General features: G+C 45.2%; 1 protein-coding gene across 1 annotated transcript in view; it reads left to right on the plus strand.

The window, feature by feature from the left end:
- The first annotated feature begins 6,589 nt into the window (after positions 1–6,589).
- Positions 6,590–21,762, plus strand: part of Papss1 (3'-phosphoadenosine 5'-phosphosulfate synthase 1) — a 73,247-nt gene continuing 58,074 nt past the window's right edge. Inside the window, exons 1-2 of the mRNA XM_059266256.1 lie at positions 6,590–6,726; positions 21,193–21,307. Of these exons, the coding sequence (XP_059122239.1) occupies positions 6,667–6,726; positions 21,193–21,307 (175 nt within the window). The 5' untranslated portion in view covers positions 6,590–6,666. The remainder of the gene's footprint in view (positions 6,727–21,192; positions 21,308–21,762) is intronic.

The raw sequence follows: 21,762 nt of genomic DNA on the forward strand, positions 1-21,762 counted from the left end.
AACTATTTGAAACTCTGAATGGGAGGTTTCTTCCTTCTCCGTTAGCTTAGTCAGCCACCTGTGTGTATCAGCAGACTCACAGGAGTTTGCTCTACATTCCTGGTACTCCAACATCACATTCAGCCACCTGTGTGTATCAGCAGACTCACAGGAGTTTGCTCTACATTCCTGGTACTCCAACATCACATTCAGCCACCTGTGTGTATCAGCAGACTCACAGGAGTTTGCTCTACATTCCTGGTACTCCAACATCACGTCATTTGTTGCTCAAATGTTTTCATCATTGGCCACTGGGAGCTCTGTCAGTTGGCTCCTGTGTTCCTTTGACAGATACTTGTGAGATAATGCATTTATTTTAACATCCTTCTCTTCCTTTCTCTCCCATCCCTTCTCTCTTTCTTTCTTGTTTCAGTGTTTCTTGTATCCCAGGCTGACTCATCATTTAGCTAAGGGTGACTTTGAATTTCTGATTCTCCTGCTTCCCCATCCTGAGTGCTGGGATTATGGGTTTTTGCAGCATCACAGCCAGTTTACAAACACTGGGATTGAATCTAGAGCTTCATGCATGCTAGCTGAGTACTCTGCCAAAGGAACTATATGCCCAGTCCTGCATTTTTCTTATTTTCTGGGTAATAAATGCTTCAGCTCATCTTAGCTAGTTTCTGCCATACTCCCGGAACCAGTCATTTTTCCATGGAGCCCTGGATCTTTTTTATTGGAAATTATGTTAGAAAGCATGTTCTTGTTTGTAAACACTGGAAATCAAATATCTGGGTGTTAGGTACTTGTTCTGCGGGATGTCACTTCTTTTGAGCCCCCCCCCCCCCGCCCCGAGCTGACAGACAAAGAAATACATGTGCATATTGTACTGATTGGTTTCTGTCAACTTTTGACACAAACCTAGACATATCTGGGAAGAGAAAATCTCTACTGAGGAACCGCCTCCATCAGATTGTCCTTTGTCAAGTCTCTGGGGAGCATCTTCTTCTTGTTAATGATTGATGTGGAGGAGCCTAGCTCACCGTGGGAGGTGTCACCCTTGGGCAGGTGGTTCTGGGTTGTATAAGAAAGCAGGCTGCCAAAGCCGCGAGGAGCAAGCAGTGTTTCTCCATGGCCTCTGCTTCAGTTCCTGCCTCCAGGATCCTGCCCTGAGTTTCTGCCTTGGCTTCTGTTAATGGATTGTGACCTGGGAAATTTAGGCCAAATAAACTCCCTCCTTCCCAAGTTGCTTTTGGTCAGTGTTTTATCCCAGCAATAGAAAAGAAACCAAGACGCATATACTGTTTACATACACATGCATAATGTACACACATGTAGTTCTAGATATATTTAAATTTAATTAAGAGTTCTCTCTTACCTGGCTTAAGTTTCAATTCCCACCAGTGCCATCCATCTGTCTACTTGTTCAGTTCTGTCAATATCACAACGTGAACACTGTTAGCTGGTACTCCTGTGCTGAATGACTTTACCACTCAGCTCCTCTGTCTTAGTTTTGCTTTGTTTTTCTTAAGGTCTTACTAGGTAACCTTGGCTGGCCTGGAACTCTCAATATATAGACTAGGCTGGCCTTGAACTCATGGAGATCCACTTACCTATCTCCCAAGTGCTGGGATTAAAGCCATGTGCCACCATACCCAATTTCCACCTGTCTTTAACCTCAGAGAGTCCATTCATTTCTATAGTAATTTAGGTTGGAACGTTTCCCCCTGACTTTTAGTGAGGCTGTGGAGAAATGAAAGCGATCAGAGGAGTCATTTACACATGAAAAGAGACGAGGAGCACACTTGAGGAGGAGCACACTTCAATTGGCAAGCTCCTACCATGTGGGAGACTTCGGTAGGGGGATGGTAATTTCAAGATCAGCCAGTACTTCATGGCAAGATATAAGCCAGCCTGGGCTCATGGTGAGACTTGATTCCTCCCCTCTCCCCCCCCTGCACTCCCCCCCCTGTGCCAGAAAAGGGGGGGCTGTTACATTGTATACAGAAGTACACTGAAATTGTAGACTTTAAAATTTAAAATGACAGTTATTACCATAAAGTACTACACAAAAAAGAAACACCCATAATAATTTTAAAAAGCAACTTTGGTTTCTATGTAGATAAGGTAGCAGTGTCTAGATACCTTTTCACCTGAAACAGTTAGGAAAACCCAACAAAGGTATGTGTGTTTGGGCATTTCTGTTGCTGTGAAGAGACACCATGACCATACCAACTCTCTTGCTTTTTTTTTTTTTTTTTTTTTTTTCGAGACAGGGTTTCTCCGTGTAGCTTTGCGCCTTTCCTGGAACTCACTTGGTAGCCCAGGCTGGCCTCGAACTCACAGAGATCCACCTGGCTCTGCCTCCCGAGTGCTGGGATTAAAGGCGTGCGCCACCGCCCCGCCATACCAACTCTTATAAAGAAAAACATTTAATGGAGTGGCTTACAGTTTCAGAGGTTCAGTTCATTATCATCATGGTGGGACAAGGTGGCATGCAGGCAGACATGGTGCTGGAGAAGGAGCTGAGAGTTTTACAACTTGATCTGTAGGCAACAGGAAGTGGTCTGAGACACTGGGTATGGCTTGAGCATATATGAGACCTCAAAGTCTGCCTCCACAGTAACACACTTCCTCCAACAAGGCCGTACCTATTTCAACAAAGTCACATCCCTGAGTAGTGCCACTCACTTTGGGGGTCTTTCAAACCACTACAGTATGTATTAAACAATAGTTTTCTGAGCATGGGTGACAGGTAGGCCAGAGCAGTGATGTTAGACAGTGAACACACATTTAGAAGCTGCTTTTGCTAAAAGGAAAGGGCTCCTCATTTGGGCCTACACGGTAACTAAATGCAGGCTGAAAGCCTAGCGTATCTGTTTTCAGTTTGTGTCTGTCCCCTTTACAGTGTAGCCTGTTTAATCTCTGCATGTGGCCATGTTAATCATTCTAGGAACGTCCATTTAAACCCCTTGAGATGTAGTCTATCTCATGTTCCTTTAAATCTGAAGGGACAAAAGTTAAGAGCTACTGTCCTAAACCTGAAGTCATCTAGGATGGAAAAGTAGAGCATCAAAGGACAGGTCACATTCCACATGCAAAAATTATCTATGATGGGTAGGCACTACCCTGGAGCCAGAGCAATCACCTTATGGGTATCAGAATGTTCCCTTCAGGCAAGAAGAACTGCTTCTTGTCTTCTTGCAGAACCAGAACTGAGATAATGATCACCCAGACCACACTGCCGAACTACACACTCATCTTCTCCCCTGCCTCTAACCTTTCCTCTGTTTAAACTTGACGCTCATATCAATGCCCTAAAGAAAAAACTTGGGGTCACCGTAACCTTTTATGTGTTCCCCTTCCCAATGTGCTACACTGATTTAATCTCCTTTGCTTTTCAGCAAAGGTGAGTTGTGACAGGTGAGACTGAGGGCAGATCCTCACCCACTGGGGCTATAGGAGTCAGGGATTTGCCTTAAAACTCCCGTAACAGTGGGAAAGTAAATGGAGTCCTATAATCGTCCCAGCGTATTATCTGCAGAGACCATTGTCTAGGGAGGAGGAGCCAGGGGAGAGATCAACTTTGCCTGAACTAAAGAGATGGGGCTGGGAGCATGAGGCAGAAGCACAGCAGAGATGGAGGGACAGCGCTGCACAGAGTGAGCTCCAGAGATTGTGGGGTCCACCTGAGGAAGAACAGGCCAGGAGACCCCAAGTGAGTCAGGGAAATACCCCCCAGAAGGAGTTTGTGTTCCCACCAGTCCAAGTGGAAAACCTTGGCATGATCAAAGTATTCACAGGGCTTCCGAACAACTGGGAAGAATTAAGGTCAGGATACTTTATTAGCACCAAAGAAAACTTCCTCTCAGGTGTCTTTTTGGTGGGAAAAAGCTTTATTGACAGAGGTCTTAAAAAACGGATCTGAGAACCCATTAGGAAGCAGGACTCACTGTTTCTGAAACTACTGCCCAGGATATGAGTTAGTCACCTCCACCCTGTGCAGGGATCTGCTGTGACCACAGTGATTTGACAATCGCATTATGCTCAGTGGCTCAACGTACATACCAAGAATTTCTTTATTTATCTGGCTCTTGCTTTATGGACACTTTTATTCTGCTTTTCCATTATTTTGTCTACTTTTTGCCGGCCACATAGCCCCGATTCCTTCTTAGCATTCAATGATGTGCATTAAACTCTTCCACCTGCCTTCCTCAGAACGGTGATTCAGAACTATCTGAACGCTGTCTCCTGACCTGGAGCTCTGACGACCCTAAGTAAATTTTTGTTATTTTTGCAGTGTCTGAGTTTGGATTGACACCTCATATAGAGATAGCCCAGAAAAAGGAGAACGGATGTTTTCTTTTCTCCTTTACCAGTTTTCAAAATCAGTTGGCAGGCCGGAGTGATGGCCCAGCAGCTAAGAGTACTTGTTGCCCTTCCAGAGGACCTGGGTCCGATTCCCAGAGCCCACATGGCTATTGGAGGATATTATTTTAAGGTGTGTTACTTTTGTTTATGTTGCAATTGTTTAACTCTGTGAAGCTGGGATTCTTTGCCTGTCTGAAACACCTGATAGTCTAATAAAGAGCTGAACAGCCAATGGTGAGGCAGGAGAAAGGATAGGCGGGGCTGGCAGGTAGAGAGAATAAATAGAAGGAGAAATCCGGGAGAAAAGGATCAAGGGACAAGAGGGGAAGGCTCAGGGGCCAGTCACCCAGCTACAGAGCCAGACATGGAGTAAGAAGGAAAGAAAAGGTATACAGGAACAGAAAAAGATAAAAGCCCTAATGCCAAAGATAGACCGGATAATTTAAGAAAAGCTGGCAAGAAATAAGCCAAGCTAAGGCTGGGCATTTATATTAAGAATAAGCCTCCATGTGTGGTTTATTTAGGAGCTGGATGGCGAGCCCCCCAAAAGAGCAGAAACAACCAACAACACATGGCAGCTCACAATTCTCTGTAACTCCAGTTCTCCTTGGGGCTCTGTGGGCATCAGGTACCCACATAGTGCACAATCATGCGTGCTGGCAAAACACTCATACACATAAAAATAAGAAGTTGGTTCAACAGCAGCTCCCAAGGATCTCCAGTTCTTAAATTACATTTAGAAACACTGGGCCTTAAACTTCATGTGAAGCTTGGAATCTTTTAAAAAGGAAATGATTTTTTTCAGTGCATACAAAAGAATAGCTTTCTTTATGACATTTTCATAAATATGACATTTCATAAATATTTCCTTTGGCCTTACACACATTTTCCTGTTCATTGTTGTCCTTATTTTGGAATCCTCTTTAAGTCTCATTCCTGTTACTGGCTGAATTTAGAATTGTACTGAAATTCGGTCCCACACCCAGACCCTTAGATTAAGAATCTTCTAGATAGAGCTACAGGGAAACATTGACATTTTAAGCAGTGGAGGAATAAGATCAGAATTGCATTTTATAAGTACCATTCTGACACGGTATTGGGAATGGAGAAGGTGGCAGGGGAGTGGACGGCAGTATATGTTGCAGGTACGTGTGTGTGTGTGTGTGTGTGTGTGTGTGTGTGTGTGTGTGTGTGTAATGATGACTACAGTTAGATGTGGGGGAGGGACTAATTTGAGACCTTGTCAGTAAATAGGGGTTGACTGGCTAGCAAGAGGCAAGGCTAGCAAGCCTCAGGTGTTGATGATTGGTGCGCGTGTGTGTGTTTGTGTGTGTGGTGCTGGCGGTTATCAGTGGCAGAGCGAACTGCTGTCTGTGCGAATGTGAACCGGGAGCGGAAGGTTATGGGGATGGGCAGGAGGGACTAACTCCTGGAGGAGGCCTCCCACTCCCAGCCCCATTCTTCTATGAGCCGGTCTTGGAATAGATGAGGTTGAAAATGCCCTCTGTAGGTGATCATTCCGCCTTGCGTACTGGGGGACTTGGATTTCAGTCCTCTACGAGTCGCAAGTACTTTGGGGCTAGTCAGTGGCGATGAACTGCACAGAAGTGTCCTGATATGAAGTGGGGGGGGGTCTCCAAGTGGCGAAGAAGGCACCTTAAAATACTTTCCAATCCTGGATGTCAGACGATGGGCAAGTACCCTTTTAAAACATTGTGCTCTGAGTAGCATTTTAAAGCGATGGGCAACGTGTGAAAAGAGCTATTCACTAAATTAATTCTGCCTTTTGCAGGGCTGGGAAACACTTTTGGAAGGCGGCCTGGTTGACAAGTGCCCAAATCGAGCCTTTGGAAGCCAAAAGCAGGGCTAGCGGAAGAAAAGCTAAAGAGCAGCAGGAGTCCACGTCAGCGTCTTCCCCCAAACAGCCTCGGTCGGGAGCGTCTCCCACGCCCCACTGCAGGCGGCGCAACTGCTGGCGCACTGCGCATGCTCAGCATCCGGAGGGGGGGGGGTGTTCCCCGATTAACCCTCAAACCCCGCCCCTTCCACTGGGTCAAGGCGGAGCTTCAAGCGTCGCCCCTGGTGATTGGACGTCAAGGTTCGGTCCCCGCGCCTCCCGCTTCGCTCCGCCCTCCACGCCACAGAGACGCCGAGCTCCGGCCGCGGCGGGCGCTGTCCGGGGCGCCGCACGTCAGCGCGCGCCCAGAGCCCCGCGCGTAGGCCCCGCCCCTCCTCCCTGCTCCGCCCCGCCCCCGGCCTCTCGGCTTCTGCTCCGCTCCCCGGCGCTCAGCAGCCGGGCATCCGCGCTTCGCGGTCATGGAGATCCCTGGGAGTCTGTGCAAGAAAGTCAAGCTGAGCAATAACGCGCAGAACTGGGTGAGTGGAGGCCGCAGGCGGGAGCGCGGGGAGCGGAGGGGCGGCTGTGGGAGCCGCGGGCTGCCCGTGCATCCTGTGGGAGCCGGGGGCGGGGACCCGGGCGGCGGCTGCCCGCGGAGGCGAGCCCCGGCCCCCGGAGCTGTCTCCTAGGCTGGAGAGGCCGAGGGCTGCGGCAGAGACGGAGGAAGGCGCCTCTCGGCATGTTCCTGGTTTTCTTGGCTCTGCCCGTGGGCCTGGCCCGGGTTTGGGTTGGTCGGTCTCCACGTCTTTACATTTCTGAGTTGCAGTGTGCTGGGTGCATACCCAACAATGTGGCCATTCATGAATCGGGACGGCTCCGAACTGAGGTTCTTTGTGCCTCAGTTTTAAAAATCAGAATGCCTGACACAGACATACTTTTAAAGACTCGACTCCTGGTGACAGTTAGGTGTGGGGAGATTAATGGTTTCTAAGACTGGGCAGCGAGTGCCAGTTGGCCTTGTTGGCCAAGTACTGTACCCTCCGAAGGTTGTTTCCTTCTGTATTCATTGGTGGCCACAGCTAAGATGGTAAGCGCGAAGGTGGAGTCCGTCCAACTTTGGAGGCTGCAAAGGCACTGGTTTAATGTTTAGATGGAATTTTTTATTCCACAGCTAACAGGATCATGAGGTTTAAATTCAGTCTTGCAAATCTTCACTTGCCTTTGGCAAGTCAGGGGGAAGAAAAAAACTGTTTCAGGCAAATGTTCTTTTGAAGTCATTAATTTACCATGTCTTCTGTCAGGATCAAGAATTCTTACTGCCTCCTTTCATTCTTTTCCTTAACTTCTTAGAAGGTGAGGAGGGACGGGAGATAAAAGGGAGATCAGGGTCTTGGAAGGAGACCCGGACTTCTGGCATGGGCTCAAGTTCCAGCCTTGCCATTTGTAAGTTGGACGATCTTGAGGAAAGTCACTCTACTTTGAATCTCAGATGACTGAGGGTATAACAGTGTGTCCTTTCTAGGATTGTTTTTATGAGTACAGAAGATAATGAACTTGAAAGGGCAATGAAACCTTTAAACAAGTATTTTGTAGGTAGGGAAGTAAGTTGATTAAATTGGAGTATTTAAAAGTAATTTCAGCAACACTGTCTATAAGTCATTTATATATTTAAAAATTACTTTATGTGTCTGAGTGTTTTGCCTGCCTGTATGTGTATGCACCATGTGTGTGCCCGGTGTCCAATGAGGTCAAAAGGGAGTGTTGAATCTCCTCAGACTTGAGTTACAGATGGTTGTGAGCCACCGTGTGGGTGCTGGGAATTGAACCCAGATCCTCTGCAAGAACAAGTCCTTTTAACTGTGGAGCCGGTTTTCTAGCCCCAAGTCAATTATATATTACACTCTTTGCTAAATTAGTGTGTATTTTATGTAGCTGGATATAAGAAAATTCGGGGCTTAGTGCTTGCTTTTCAGTTGTCCATTGCTGCTGATTGTAAGTGGCTTTCATCCCTTGATATGTTTTCATGGACCTCAGTAAGTGGCCCAAAGCAGGAGTTTTATTGCAGGTTAGTTTGGCCCCAGGTGATTTTATAAATTTATGGAAGACCTCATATTTCTGAGATGGGTGGGAGTGTTTGCATCCCTGAGTGGAGACCTGTTGGACTACTGCAGGGAGTTTTTGTTGGGGAGTAGAGATAAAGATGGGGTGGAGCAGGGTTGTGCACTGTAAATGTCTAGCTGAAGAGTTAGGATGATTTTTGTAGGGGTTTTTGAATGAACTAGAATTTTTAACTTTCTGAACTTTGTCTTTTCTTCCTCTAAATGAATAGCCTCCTCTAACACACTTAAACCAAGGGATGGGTGCCGGTGTAAAGAAGCTGTACACTGTTAGTGTTCCCATCACATAAAGCTGGTAATCCAGGAAGACTGGTTTGCAGAAGAGATGCAGGCACTGACTGCGGGATCGTGAGATCCAGTAGACGGCATGGCATGGCAGCATTGTTTAAGGTGTTTTTGTTATTGGTTAATGCAGTGCTGGTTAATTGGTTAACAGGTGACTGGCTGGCTAAAAGGAGCAAGGAAGGGGCAGGGGAGACCAGACTAGATGGAGGTGATGAAAAGGAGAGAAGCGTTAAAAAATGGTCCTGAAGTTTTGATCTGAGATGTTGGGAAGAAGGTTGAATGTTGTATCTAAATTCACTGGTTGAGTGTTTGGGGACATTTCCTTGGGCAGGGTTTAAAACCAAGGACCAGCTGGGCGGTGATGGTGCACGCCTTTAATCCCAGCACTCGGGAGGCAGAGCCAGGCGGATCTCTGTGAGTTCGAGGCCAGCCTGGGCTACCAAGTGAGTTCCAGGAAAGGCACAAAGCTACACAGAGAAACCCTGTCTCGAAAAACCAAATAAATAAATAAATAAATAAATAAATAAATAAATAAATAAATAAATAAAACCAAGGACCCTGATTGTGTACGATGGTGAACACCTGCTGTCCCAGAACTGGAGTTATTGCACTTAGTATCTCCATTTTATCAATGAAGAAGTCGAGGTGCTGAGTTATTAAGGTGTCAATTGGAATTTTAGCCTGCATTTGAAGGACAGCATTAGTTAAGATACTTCGTAGAGTAATTCTATCTGAGAGAAATTGAACCCCCTGTGTGACAACAACAAAAAAATTAAAGACCACATTAAAATAAGTGAAAATAGAAAATAAATGCCAAGAATATACTTTGTTTAGTCTAATATAGCCCAAATGTTTTCATTCAATATATTTTTTCACTACATACAATCTCAGTACTATTTGTAATCAGTGTAAATTACTGATGTTTTGCTGCTTTTGTACGTTAGGATCTGGCGGGTGTGTTGATTGATCACAGATCTTAGTTCAGGGTAGGCATTCTGGCCTGCTCTCAGGTGCCTGTGCACATGTTGTTGCAGACATTGAGTTAGGTTAGGCTAGAAGTAAAGACCTGAAGGCTCGTGAGTAGGACATAGAAAAGCTGTTAGTTAACGTCCTTTTCTAGGCTTCTGCTGGGGAATGGGTAAAAGAAGTGGGTTCATGGAGGTCAGTAAGTAAGAGATAGGAAAACAGTGCCATGACCTTAGGAAGTGCTTTGTTCAGATGTCACCACATACCAACGGGTGTCGTGAAGAGAGGCCAAGAGTCTGTTTTCCACAGGAGCCGCCTTCTATGTCAGTCTGAAATGTAAGGAATATCGGTCTTAGCTGATTCAATCTTTCTTGCGTGGGGTCAGTTTCTACCTGCCCTTTGTAATGTGTCACTTGGGGTCATTTATTTGGGACTCAGGTGTCAGCCTTCTGTAGAATCATGTCCAGCTGAATGTCCTGCTCCGGTTAGCTCTCTGATGGACTGGGTTGTATGAGCCGGTTGTCTTGTTAGTGTTTGTTACTGTTCTTCCCAGAGACAAGTCTGAAGCCCAGCATGAGGTTCTGAAGCGTAGATAGTCTCATTCTGGGTTTTCTCGTTTCTTCTCCCACCACTGCCCATACCTCTGTAGCTCAACTTCCTTTTTACACCTTATGTCCTTAGGACTATATATTTCCTCCGGTTTGGGCTGTCTATAACCCCTTAGTGAGGACTGGAACCTCAGAGCCTTGGGCTGTTTTGCCTTACGTGTGTTCTTGCCCCTGGGCGGAACTGCTTGTACAGCTCTGCGGTGGTACTGCTATCCCTGTGTATACACATTTCGTTAGAGATGTTTTGTATCTACTGAGCTCTTATGTGACAGGAAGGACAGAGGGGTAGAGTGCAGAGTAACCTGGGGGCTTGTGAGAATGTAAGTCCCTAGTCTGTTTAAGGGAATGAATGGTGCACACGGGAGGATTCAGGTTGCCGTTCTGTCCCTTAGCCATCAACACAATCGTGGGCATATTCTCTTAACTCCCCTGGGCTTTCACACACACCCTCATCTCCAATAAGGATGTTTAAACAGTCATCACCATCAGGCTAAATTATACGTATGTCAAGGGTACAGAGGTTTAATTAGTTAAACCTATGGTTCCTGGTACGTGAGTACTATTCTTGCTATTACTTATTAATTAATCAAATATTTAATACCTGCTTTGTATATGCACATCCTGGGTGTGTAGAGGAAGAAGGGCCAAAAGGAATTCTGCTCTGGTGGATTTTACCTTCTGCTTGGGAGACAAACAACCAAATAAATGACTAATTCTTCCTTTCACCAACTTTACATTTGCCAGTCTGTTCTCCTGTGCTGTTAGATTTCTTTCATAGAAGGCCAGAGGCCCAGTCTGCAGGTGGGGGAAGACTAAGATGGTACAGAGTGACTCAGGCTGAGATGGGACACGTAAAACATTGTCCTCCATCTAGGCGGGGAAAGGTATTTGTTGGTCATCTTACTGTACAAGGGAAAGCTCGGATTCTTCCAAGAATTATATACTTTGAATGCTGACTAATGGGGTTTGCATAAATATCCTCTGAAGGCCTGTGTGGTAAGGCTGCTTACCAGCACATGTGCTATTGGTAGGTGGTAGAACCGTTGAGAGGTTCTGGTGGGAGGAAGTCTGGTCTTTGGGGGGCATTCTTGAAAGGACAGTTGGAATCCTGCCCACTTCCTGTCACTTCCCAGCTGCCATGTGGTGAGCATCTTGTTCCTCATGTACTCACCATCACAAGATGTTGCCTCACAACAGTCCCCAAAGCAGCGGGGATGACGGACCATGGCCTGAAACTCCTGAATCTGTGAGTCTGCCTTGCTATTTTGTTATAGTCATGGAAATCTGACTAATGTTTAACAAGGTGATGGTAAAGTCCAGAAGGGTCTTTGTTGTCTAGTATGGTGCCCACTAGCCACACGTGACAACTTTATTGTTAAATAAACTCATTTCCTTAGTTGTTCACCACATGTCTAGTGCTGTAAATGTAGTTGATGATCAGTGCAGTGTAGAACATTCCACCTGTTGGAGGTCTAGGTCTAGCCTTGGAATCACTGCCCGTTTTCCTTTTTTTTTTTTTTTGGTTTTTCGAGACAGGGTTTCTCTGTGTAGCTTTGCACCTTTCCTGGGACTCACTTGGTAGTCCAGGCTGGCCTTGAACTCACGGAGATCTGCCTGGCTCTGCCTCCTGAGTGCTGGGATTAAAGGCGTGCGCCACCCCGCCTGGCCCGTTTTCCTTTTTAATTGTACTTTTCTATGTATTTGCATATTCGTGTATTTTTACTTTCTTCCCAAGCAAGAGTCAGTGACTACTTTGCAGTTTTTGTTTTGGGGCAGCGTGGCAGTCTAGCTGTGTTGGCCTTCTTTTTTAGCTCGGTTGCTTCTTTGCATTTGAAGTGTTAGTAAGTGCTCTACCTGTTTCTAACACATTCAGTTTTGACACTGATTCTCTTAATGTTTCTCAACTGGGTGAGATTTTTGCCACCTTTAGGATGGTTGGCAGTTGGGGAGGTGTTTTGGTTGTTTTTGTGGGATGGGGTGGGGGAATGATGTCTTTGACATCTGTTGGATAGAGGCCAAGGCTGCTACTAAACATTTACCATGCACAAGGCAGCTTTCAAAAACCAAGATTACTAGCTCTAAAAACTCACTGATGCTGAAGTCAAGAAACCTTGCTCTGCTCTTTGCTTTGACGAAGAAAAAAAAAAAAAATCTTGAATTGGAGATGTAGAAGTAGTTACTGAAAATAAAGCCCCGGTTGGGGAGATGGTTGTGGCTAAGAGCACTTGTTCTGCAGCATGAGGACCTGTGGCTAGATCCCCAGCACTTACATCATAAGCAGGTCCGTGTGTCTGTATGTTGATTTCAGTGTCTCTGGTATAACAGTAACCTGAGTTTAGGGACTATCCTACAGAAGTAGGGAAAGACGTTTTCCCGTGGATGTGTCAGAGAGCATTAGTTGGGTAGAATTTTTTAGTCTTGGTTCTGAGTGGGCACAGAGCTACAGTCTCCTGTGAATTCTTTATCTGTAAGTCTACCTTACCAATGTTTGTGGCTCTCCGTGGCTGAGACCACGGGTGTTTGTGGGATTACTGTAGTAGTGTGGTTTTGCCGTGAGTAGAGGTTGCTATGGATGTTGAGTGCTGACTCCTGGTTGCAGCAGTGTCTCTGGTAGTCAGGGACAATACTGGGACAGTTCACAGGCCTCACAGGGTTGGATACTGCTAGCAGTGTGAATCTCCAGCAATGGGAATTATGACACCAGGGGCATGCATGCCCCTTAGAAGGCATGTCTTCAAGCCCTCCAGCAAGGAGCACTGGTGATAACAGTGGTGTGTGTGCTGGTTTCATAGGCCCCAGATCCCAGGGTACAAGATGCTGGGTTCTTCAGGTCTTAGAGGTGGTGTGTCATGCTGTGGGCCACCTGTCCCCTGCTGACACGGGGACTACATGGGCTTGGGTTCTGGGTCACAAGTGTAGTCGGGTTAGTGAGGTTTCAGCCTTTTATATGAGTGTGGTAGAGTGTCGGTGGAGCATTCATTTGCTCCTAGCAGAAGCAAAGGTATTCTAGAGCTTTCTCTTTGTCTAACTATTGAGTCATTGCACCCCAAGGAATTGGAATTGACCTGAGAATCCCGTGCTGGGGATAAGAAAAAATGAAAATTTTCATCTAGCCTCGCACCAGCAAGAGGAAGAACTTCTCTCTCAGGAACAGATTTCACACAGTTTTGATGCCATACCAGAGTGCCTTGCAGGAGAGACTGGAGCCAGGACAGTAATAGATTAGTAATGGGCAAGACCACATCTTGACCTGGACCTATTAAGCTTATGTGTACCTCCTGCCCTTTATTTAATCCCAGATGTCATTTTAGCACCTAGAAGATGGACTCAGAGATCACTGGACCGCTTGTTCCCTTCCCACTGTGGCCACATTGAATAGATACCCTTTCTCCTCTTTAATTCCTACATTGATGGGGAGTGATGAAGCCTAGCTTACTAGGGTTGTTGGAACCACGCTTTCATCTTAGAAATGCAAGTAACACTAGGGATGGTGAGATGTAGAAACTTTTATACCTAAGGCAGTATATACTTCAGCAGTGGCTCTGTTTTCGGCCTGGCAGCGAGCGGTTAGTGACCCTGGAGGTGGAGTAGGCGGACAGAGTGAGGGGCTTTTCTAAAGCAGAGGTTGACTGTGGACTCCAGTTGTGTTCAAACCTGTGAGGTCTGTGAAACCATCCTGTGGCTACGATTGCTGGCATCCTGATGATGGGGTCTGTTGGACTCTCGGGTTTCCCCATTTCTCTGTAGTAGGGAGAGCCCTCGACAGAGCCAGGTTTACCTTAGGCTCTGTTCTGTATCCTGCCACCCCCGCTCTATGTCTTCCTGGGTTCCCACCTCTGCCTGGCTGAGTTCCTGGGTTCCTCCTCAGTCACTTATATTGAAATCGAAGCTGTTCATTTGTTTATGATTTTGGTTCTTCCTTTGGGATGAGGTGAGCAATGGATATCTTTATTTGGCTACTTTGGACTTCTCCAAATTAGATTTATTTTAATAGTTACTTACTATCTGTTTGCTTATTTTGATAAGGTCTGATACAGTCCATGCTGGTCTCAAATGTGCTGTGTAGCTGAGGCTTGCCTTAAACGCCTAACTTCTTGCCTTTACCTCCCAGTGTTGGGATTACAGGTGTGTGAACTGCCACCCCTGGCTTCAGATTTATTTATTTATTTATTTTTTGGTTTTTCAAGACAGGGTTTCTCTGTGTAGCTTTGCGCCTTTCCTGGAACTCACTTGGTAGCCCAGGCTGGCCTCGAACTCACAGAGATCCGCCTGGCTCTGCCTCCCAGTGCTGGGATTAAAGGCGTGCGCCACCACTGCCCGGCCAGATTTATTTTTAAATGTGAAAAATACCAAATATATGTAAGCAAAAAGTTTCTTATACCCAGACCACCATGGTTTTCTGCCAGATTCATTTTCAATGTAGTAAGCAAGAAATCACCAGGGTGCATCCTTTTTAGTGATTAAATGAGATAGTTTTTATGTATCTTGTATTTTCTCTCATCCATAACTTCAGCAATTTATAGTTTATTGGGTAATTTTTATACAGTTGAGCTCAGTTTAATAAGAAAAAGCAGGAAATGTTTTATAGGAACAAAACAAATTAAAACATGTTAGATACAGGTTTCTTCTTGTCTAGGAGTGAAGTGACCTGGAAACATCCCCAGACAAAATGAGCAGGTCGAACAGGTTTGGCGAATAGAGGCCTTTTACCTTGTAGCACATTCTTCATCGATATCCAGCAAACCCTAGCTTCCTTCTGTGCAGGAGGATGGGAGAGCACCCTAGACAGGCTCTCTGCTTTCCACAAAGGGCCAGTGTCTGTGTCTGGAACCCTTTCAGGCTTGAAATGCACACTGCCAAGCTCTGTGTCCTTAAGAAATGGATCCAGTTTCCCATATTAGAGATTTTCATAAGTAATCATTCAATATATGTAGTATAATTTTATTGGAAATATATCCATCAGTGATCTTAGTGGAAGATGGGTGTAGCTCTTGTGGTGTGCGTATTAAAAGAATTGTCAGGTTGTCCCTTTGGCCTCTGAAGGTTTCATACCTCAGGGCAATGAGTAGTAAAATTTAATTGGGCAGGAGATGCTTTTCCTGTACATGACTGTGAAAGGGAAAGTGGGAAGATAGCCTGCCTTCAGGCACTTCTACAGAGCAGAACAGCTGGAGCAGAGGATGGAGGTAGACATCTGGATGGAAATTGATTCCTTAAAAATAGTCTCGGGCTAGAGCAATGGCTTGGCTGTTTAAGAGAGCTCAGTTCTCTTCCAGAGGAACCAGGTTAGTTCCCAGCACCCATGTTGGGTGTTTCACAACTGCCTGTTACTCCAGCTCCAGGGGATCTAATGCCCTCTTCTTGTCTCTGCAGGTACCTGCACACACAGGGCGCGCGCGCGCGCGCGCGCGCACACACACACACACACACACACACACACACACACACACAGATACACTCACATATACATAAGTAAAAATAGAAAAAACCTCCAGGTGGCTTATATCCATCACCTCAGCATTTGGGAGGTGGAGGCAGGAGTATCAGGAGTTCAAGGTCATCCTTAGTTATTTAGTGAGTTCAGAGCCACCCTGGTGTACATATCCTGTCTCAGAAAGATAAGAAATATGGTTATTGGTGGACATCAGCAAGATAGCAGGAGTTCCAAGTGCTTGTTCTCTGGTAAAAGATTAACAACGCTGTACCCAAATTACCTTCAAGAGCCACGGAAGCCAGGTGAGGTATCATAGCATGTGGGCACAGCAGAGAAATAAGAACACATAAATTCATAAGGCAGGGAGATGATTTTGTATTATGTTCATCGCCCTCTCCCGGTTCAGGTAGCACAGCTTGGAGAGATACCATCTGCTTGACCCAAGGAGAAGGAGTGAATAACTGACTGAGCCTTAGACGAACACTGAACTCATGCTGGTAAAATCCAGCACTGTTTAAGTTCCCATGGCCGCAGTCTCCAGGTTGGTACCTGTAAGTGGCCTCCAAAACTGCCCTGGCACCATGTAGGATTCTGCAGCCTAGATTCCAAGCTTGCCACATTGTTAGGCTGACCATGGCAGCTTTTGTTAATATGTATGCATCAAACATTGGGGCTTACAATCTCAGAAATGCTAATAGGCATAAGGTCTTGATAGAACAATAGTGGGTGATTTCGGTACCCACTCCATTCTCATCTCCAGATAGGTATTTCTGATGGCTAATCAAGAAGATATAAACAACTTAGGCAGCTCCCTAACAGTGAGTTTAAGGCCGTAATAAAAAACCTCCCAACAAAGACTAGGTCTAGATGGAGTTACTGCTGAATCTTTAAAGAGCTAACCAGTGTTCCACAAACTGTTCCATCAAACAAAATGGAACACTACCACACACTCTGTGACTCTTGATTACCCGAACTCCAAAATCAGAAAGAAAATAAGCAAGAAAGGAAATTGTAGACCAATTTATCTGATAAACAGATGAAAAAATTCTCAATGAAATTCTTACCAAATCCAATTGAAGAATATATGAAGACATTCATATGCTATGACCAGGCTTTCATTTTAGAGTTACAGCATTCTTTTTTTTTTTTTTTTTTTTTTTTTTGGTTTTTCGAGACAGGGTTTCTCTGTGTAGCTTTGCGCCTTTCCTGGAACTCACTTGGTAGCCCAGGCCGGCCTCAAACTCAGAGATCCGCCTGGCTCTGCCTCCCGAGTGCTGGGATTAAAGGCGTGTACCACCAATGCCCGGCGAGTTACAGCATTCTTATACAAATCAGTAAGTGCAACCAGCACATAGACTTTAGAACCTAAATCACGAGATCCTCTCAATCAGTACAGAAAAGGCCTTTGTCGCTAAGCTCAGCATCCCTTCATCATAAATGACCTCAAATTAGGAATGGGGGTATTGTAAAGGCAGTATATAATAGACCTATAACCAACATTCTACTAAGTGGAGAAAAACTGAAGCATTTCCTGTCAAATCTGGAATGACAAAAGGTACCCATTCTTTCCTGTCTTACTCAACATTTTGCTTGAAACCTTATTAGTTAGAGCAGTAAGCCAAGAAAAATAAATAAAAGGGATACAGAGAGGAAAAAAGTCAAATTATTCTTATTTGCAGGCCACACAATCCCTAAAAGACCCTGAAGATTCCATCAGAAAATGCAGAGCAGGTATTTTCAGCAAAGTAACAGCATACAAAATCAACATTAAAACATCAGCAGCTTTTTTATATACCAATAACAAACTCGCAGCTGGACTTGTTGGCACAGGCCTTTAATCCCAGAACTTTGGAGGCAGAGGCAGGTGGATCTCTGAGTTCGAGGCCACCCTGTTCTACAAAGTGAGTTCCAGGACAGCCAGGGCTATGTAGAGAAACCTGGTCTCAAAAGACTAAAGAAAGAACTCATTGGGAAATTGGGGAGTTGGTGGGAGGAGCTCCCCATTCACAGTAGCATCCCAAAACACAACAACTGTAGGAGTAAACCCAGCTAAGGTAGTGAAAGTCGCCAACAATGAAACTCTAGACAGAAACTGAAGAAGACACTAGAAGGTGGAAATACCTCCCTTGCTCCTGGATAGACAGGATTAGTACTGTGAAAATGGCTGTATTGGTGAGAGCAGTGTATAGATTTAGTACCGCCCTTATCAAAATCCCAGTGACGCTCACAGAACTAGAGAGAACCATCATAAAGTTCCCAGGGAAGCACAGAAGGCCCAGAACTAGCTAAAGTCGTCCTCAGAGGAAGAGTAGCGCTGGAGGTGTCAACGCCTGAGCTCATACTGTATTCCAGAGCTGTAGTAACAGGATGTCTGCTGATACACATCTGGAGACCAGAGAGAAACCCAGTCACAGTGGCTAATTTTTCACAAAACTGAGAAATACACAATAGAGGAGAAGATACTCTCTGACAGTTGTCTCTGGGAAAACTGGATTTCCACCTGAGAACAACTAACTGAAACTAGATCCTCCTCTGACCCCACACAAAAGCAAATTCAGAATGGATCAGAGGCCTCAATAGAAGGCCTGGAACTTTGGAACTGTCAGAGGAAACAGACAAAACATTTCGAGATAACGTACAAACAAGCATTTCCCCAACTCCAGCGGCATAGGAAGTGATCACAAGAGTTGACAAACTGGGTTATAGTAATAAGATTCTGTGGGCTGCCCAGATGGCTCGTGGTTGAAGGAAGTCAGTGCCAAGCCCGATGACCTGAGTTTGATCCCTGGACCCCACACAGTGGACAATGAGAACCAGTTCCCACAGATTGTCCTCTGACCTCCACATGTGCAGAGCGTCAAGTGTTTGCATGCCCCCCCAAATAAATACATGTGAAAAAAATGAAGATTCTGCATAGTGAAGGAAATATCACTGGGGTGAAGAGAGCCTCCAGAACAGTCTTTACCAACCGTGCATCAGCAGGCTGCTGGTGCACATCTTTAATCCCAAGTACTTGGGAGGCAGAGGCAGGTGAATCTCTGTGAATATGAGACCAACCAGGTGTATATAGTGAGTTTCAGGACACTCGGGGCTTACATAGTGAGACCCTGTTTCAAAAAGAGAAAACTCAACCCCCCACCCCCAAATAACAAGAAAAGAAAAGAAATGAGAACAAGGATGGCAGGGACTGCAGAAAGAGGAGCCTTTGTTAACTAGTGGGAACGTTAGCATGTGTGGCCACTATGTAAGTCAGTATGGAGGTTCCTCAGCATTCTGAAAATACAGCTACCATCTGATGGCACTGTTCTGCCACTTGTCCTAGTTAGGGTTTCTGTGTGCTGTGATGAAACACCATGACCAAAAGCAACTTGGGGAGGAAAGGGTGTCCATGTCATCACTGAAGGAAGTCAGGGCAGGAACAGGGCACAGTCTTGAAGGAATTGATGCAGAAGGCATGGAGGTTGCTCAGCCTGCTTTCTTAGAGAACCCAGGACCACCAGCCACTCTCTGGTACCACTCACATTGGGCTGACTCTCCCTCCCCCAACTACTAATTAAGAAAATGCTCTACAGATGTGGCTGTAGTCTGATCATAAGGGGAGACATTTTTTTCAGTTGAGGTTTCTCTCTCTCAAATGACTCTAGGTTGTGTTAAATTGACATAAAACACACTGCTCTTGGTTATAGAGTTTCAGATCCTGAGTCAAGACACCACATAGATATTGGGCATTGTATGAATAGCTGTACTATCCACAATAGCCAGGAAATGGAACCAGCCTAGATGTTCATCAGCAGAGGAATGGATAAAGAAAATGTTGTCCATATAAACAGTGGGATTTTATGCAGTCATAAAGAAAAATGTCACGCTTAAATTTGCAGAAAAATGGACAAAACTGAATCATTACCTTGAGTAAAATAAGCCAGTTTCAGACAAATACTGCACATTTCCTCTTGCACCTAAATTTAAAATTGTAAGCATATTTGTATGTGTGTTTTTAGTTTACAAAACTAGAAAGTGGATCATAAGAGAGAAGGAAGAGATCTTAAGGGAGGGTGACGATTCCAGGCAAGAGCCAAGCAGAAGTGATGTTAACTGGGGGAAGAAAGGGAACCAGCTGAAGGGCTGTGGTAGGAGGGTAGTTAGGGAGAGTGAGAACCAAGTGTCATCTACACTGTATGTGAAGATGCATGAAGATGGATGGTGGTAGCTGTGAGGAGTTGGAGGGGATGTTAGGGGAGGGTGGATATGCTCTAAGTACACTGTAAGCATGCATGAAAATCCTAAAAAACATAATAAAAAACAGTCATGATAAAAAAATATTTCACTAACCCCTTTTTCCCACAGAACTAGAAAAACCAATCAGAAAATTGGTGAAGGACTTCAGAAAGTCTCAGATAACCAAAGCAGTCTTAGCAGAAGAGAACCATCCAGGATGCATTACATTGCTTGACTCCAAAGTATACTATAAGGCTGTAGTGATCCAGGAACACATATAGACCACAGGGGCAGAATAGCGAGTCCAGAATGAAACCCATGTGCAGTCTGTAGAGTTTTGACAGATGTACTCAGGTGCCCAGAGTACATCATACAGGAAAGTCATTTTTCAGTTGGTGCTGTTGGGAAAACGGAATATTCCCATGCAGGTGAATGAGACCTGTCACCCTCCCTTGGAGCAGCTGTCTTTATCCTTCTACTGGAGGAAGCTCTCACCCTACACTTCCTGTCTCTCCTACTCAGCTTTCTTTTTAATGTGATGTGTCCTACTACTCTCTTCTAATATGATCTTCTTGGCTTGACTTTCCAGTTGAATATAAGCTCATCAAGGGTGGAGATTTATTTACTTGACATACTAGATAGACCTCAGTAATAACTGGTTGAATGAATGATTGACTAAGTAAGTGTGTGAAACAAATGAGGGCTGGAAGATTCCAGATTCTACTCCTAGTTAGGAGATCTTGGGCAAGTTATTTAATAATTTTTGTCAGGTTTAATGCCTTCCATAAAGCTATGGTAGTAAGAGTACCCATGTCATTGGGTTGCTATGAGGAGTAAGTTGGCTGGTAAATGTAAATGTAAAATGCTACATGGTAAACATGGAAGTGTGTAAAAGAAAATGAAAGTTCACTGTTTTAGCTTTTCCTTGCTTTGGCATCTTCTATAGTGTAGTTGGACTTTTTTGTCGGGACCATCAGCTCCCTAATAATGACACAGAGACTTACTAATTATGAAGGCTCAGCTGATAGCTTAAGCTTGTTTCTAACTAGTTCTTATAACTTAATGAACCTATTTCTATTCTATTAATGTATTTTCTGCCTCGTGGCTTTATTGCCTTATCTCTGTAGTGCCCATTCTGCTTGCTCTGCATCCCCTGGTGTCTCTGCCTCCTTCTTCCCGGCGTCCTCTGTGCTTGGAAATCCTGCCTAGCAATTGGCCTTTCAGCTTTTTATTAAACCCATCAGAGGGACACATCTTCACAGTGTACGAAAAGATTACTCCATGACAGTACAGAGTACCGATTGTATGTTTACAAGGAATATATGTTGGCATTTTAAAGGACTTGTGTGAACCGGAATTCTTGTTCATTTTCTTTTCTAGGGGATGCAGAGAGCAACTAATGTCACCTATCAAGCCCACCATGTCAGCAGGAACAAGAGAGGTCAGGTGGTGGGGACCAGAGGTGGCTTTCGTGGTTGCACAGTTTGGCTGACAGGTATGGTCAAGAGAGAAATGAGTGGGTGTGGTGGTGCATGCCTGGAATCCCAGATCTTGGGAGGCTGAGGTGGGGATTGCCTCTACTTTGAAGGCAGCCTGGGCTACATAGTGAGTTCAGGATCAGGCTACATAGTGAGTTCAGGATCAGCCTGGACTATGTAGCAAGACTGTCAAAACAACAGCAACAACAAGACAATGACGTGACCCCAGTGGGTGACTTGAAGCAGAACAGGGGTGTGGGTACATAGTACCTAGGTGCTGGTGTGCACAGAGGAGCCACCAAAGGGACAAGGAACGTCAGGAACTGTGAGGTGGGGTGCCAAATGCAAGCTGTGCCCTTCTCATGAGGTGCCAGGGGGTGCATTGCTTGGTTTTCCTAGGAAACTGAAGTCCACATTCCATGAAGATTTCTTCTGGCTTCCTTCTCAAACACTGTGGGAACATTGTGGCAGA

The sequence above is a fragment of the Peromyscus eremicus genome, chromosome 6 (assembly GCF_949786415.1).
Source record: "Peromyscus eremicus chromosome 6, PerEre_H2_v1, whole genome shotgun sequence".
Classification (NCBI taxonomy): Eukaryota; Metazoa; Chordata; class Mammalia; order Rodentia; family Cricetidae; genus Peromyscus; species Peromyscus eremicus.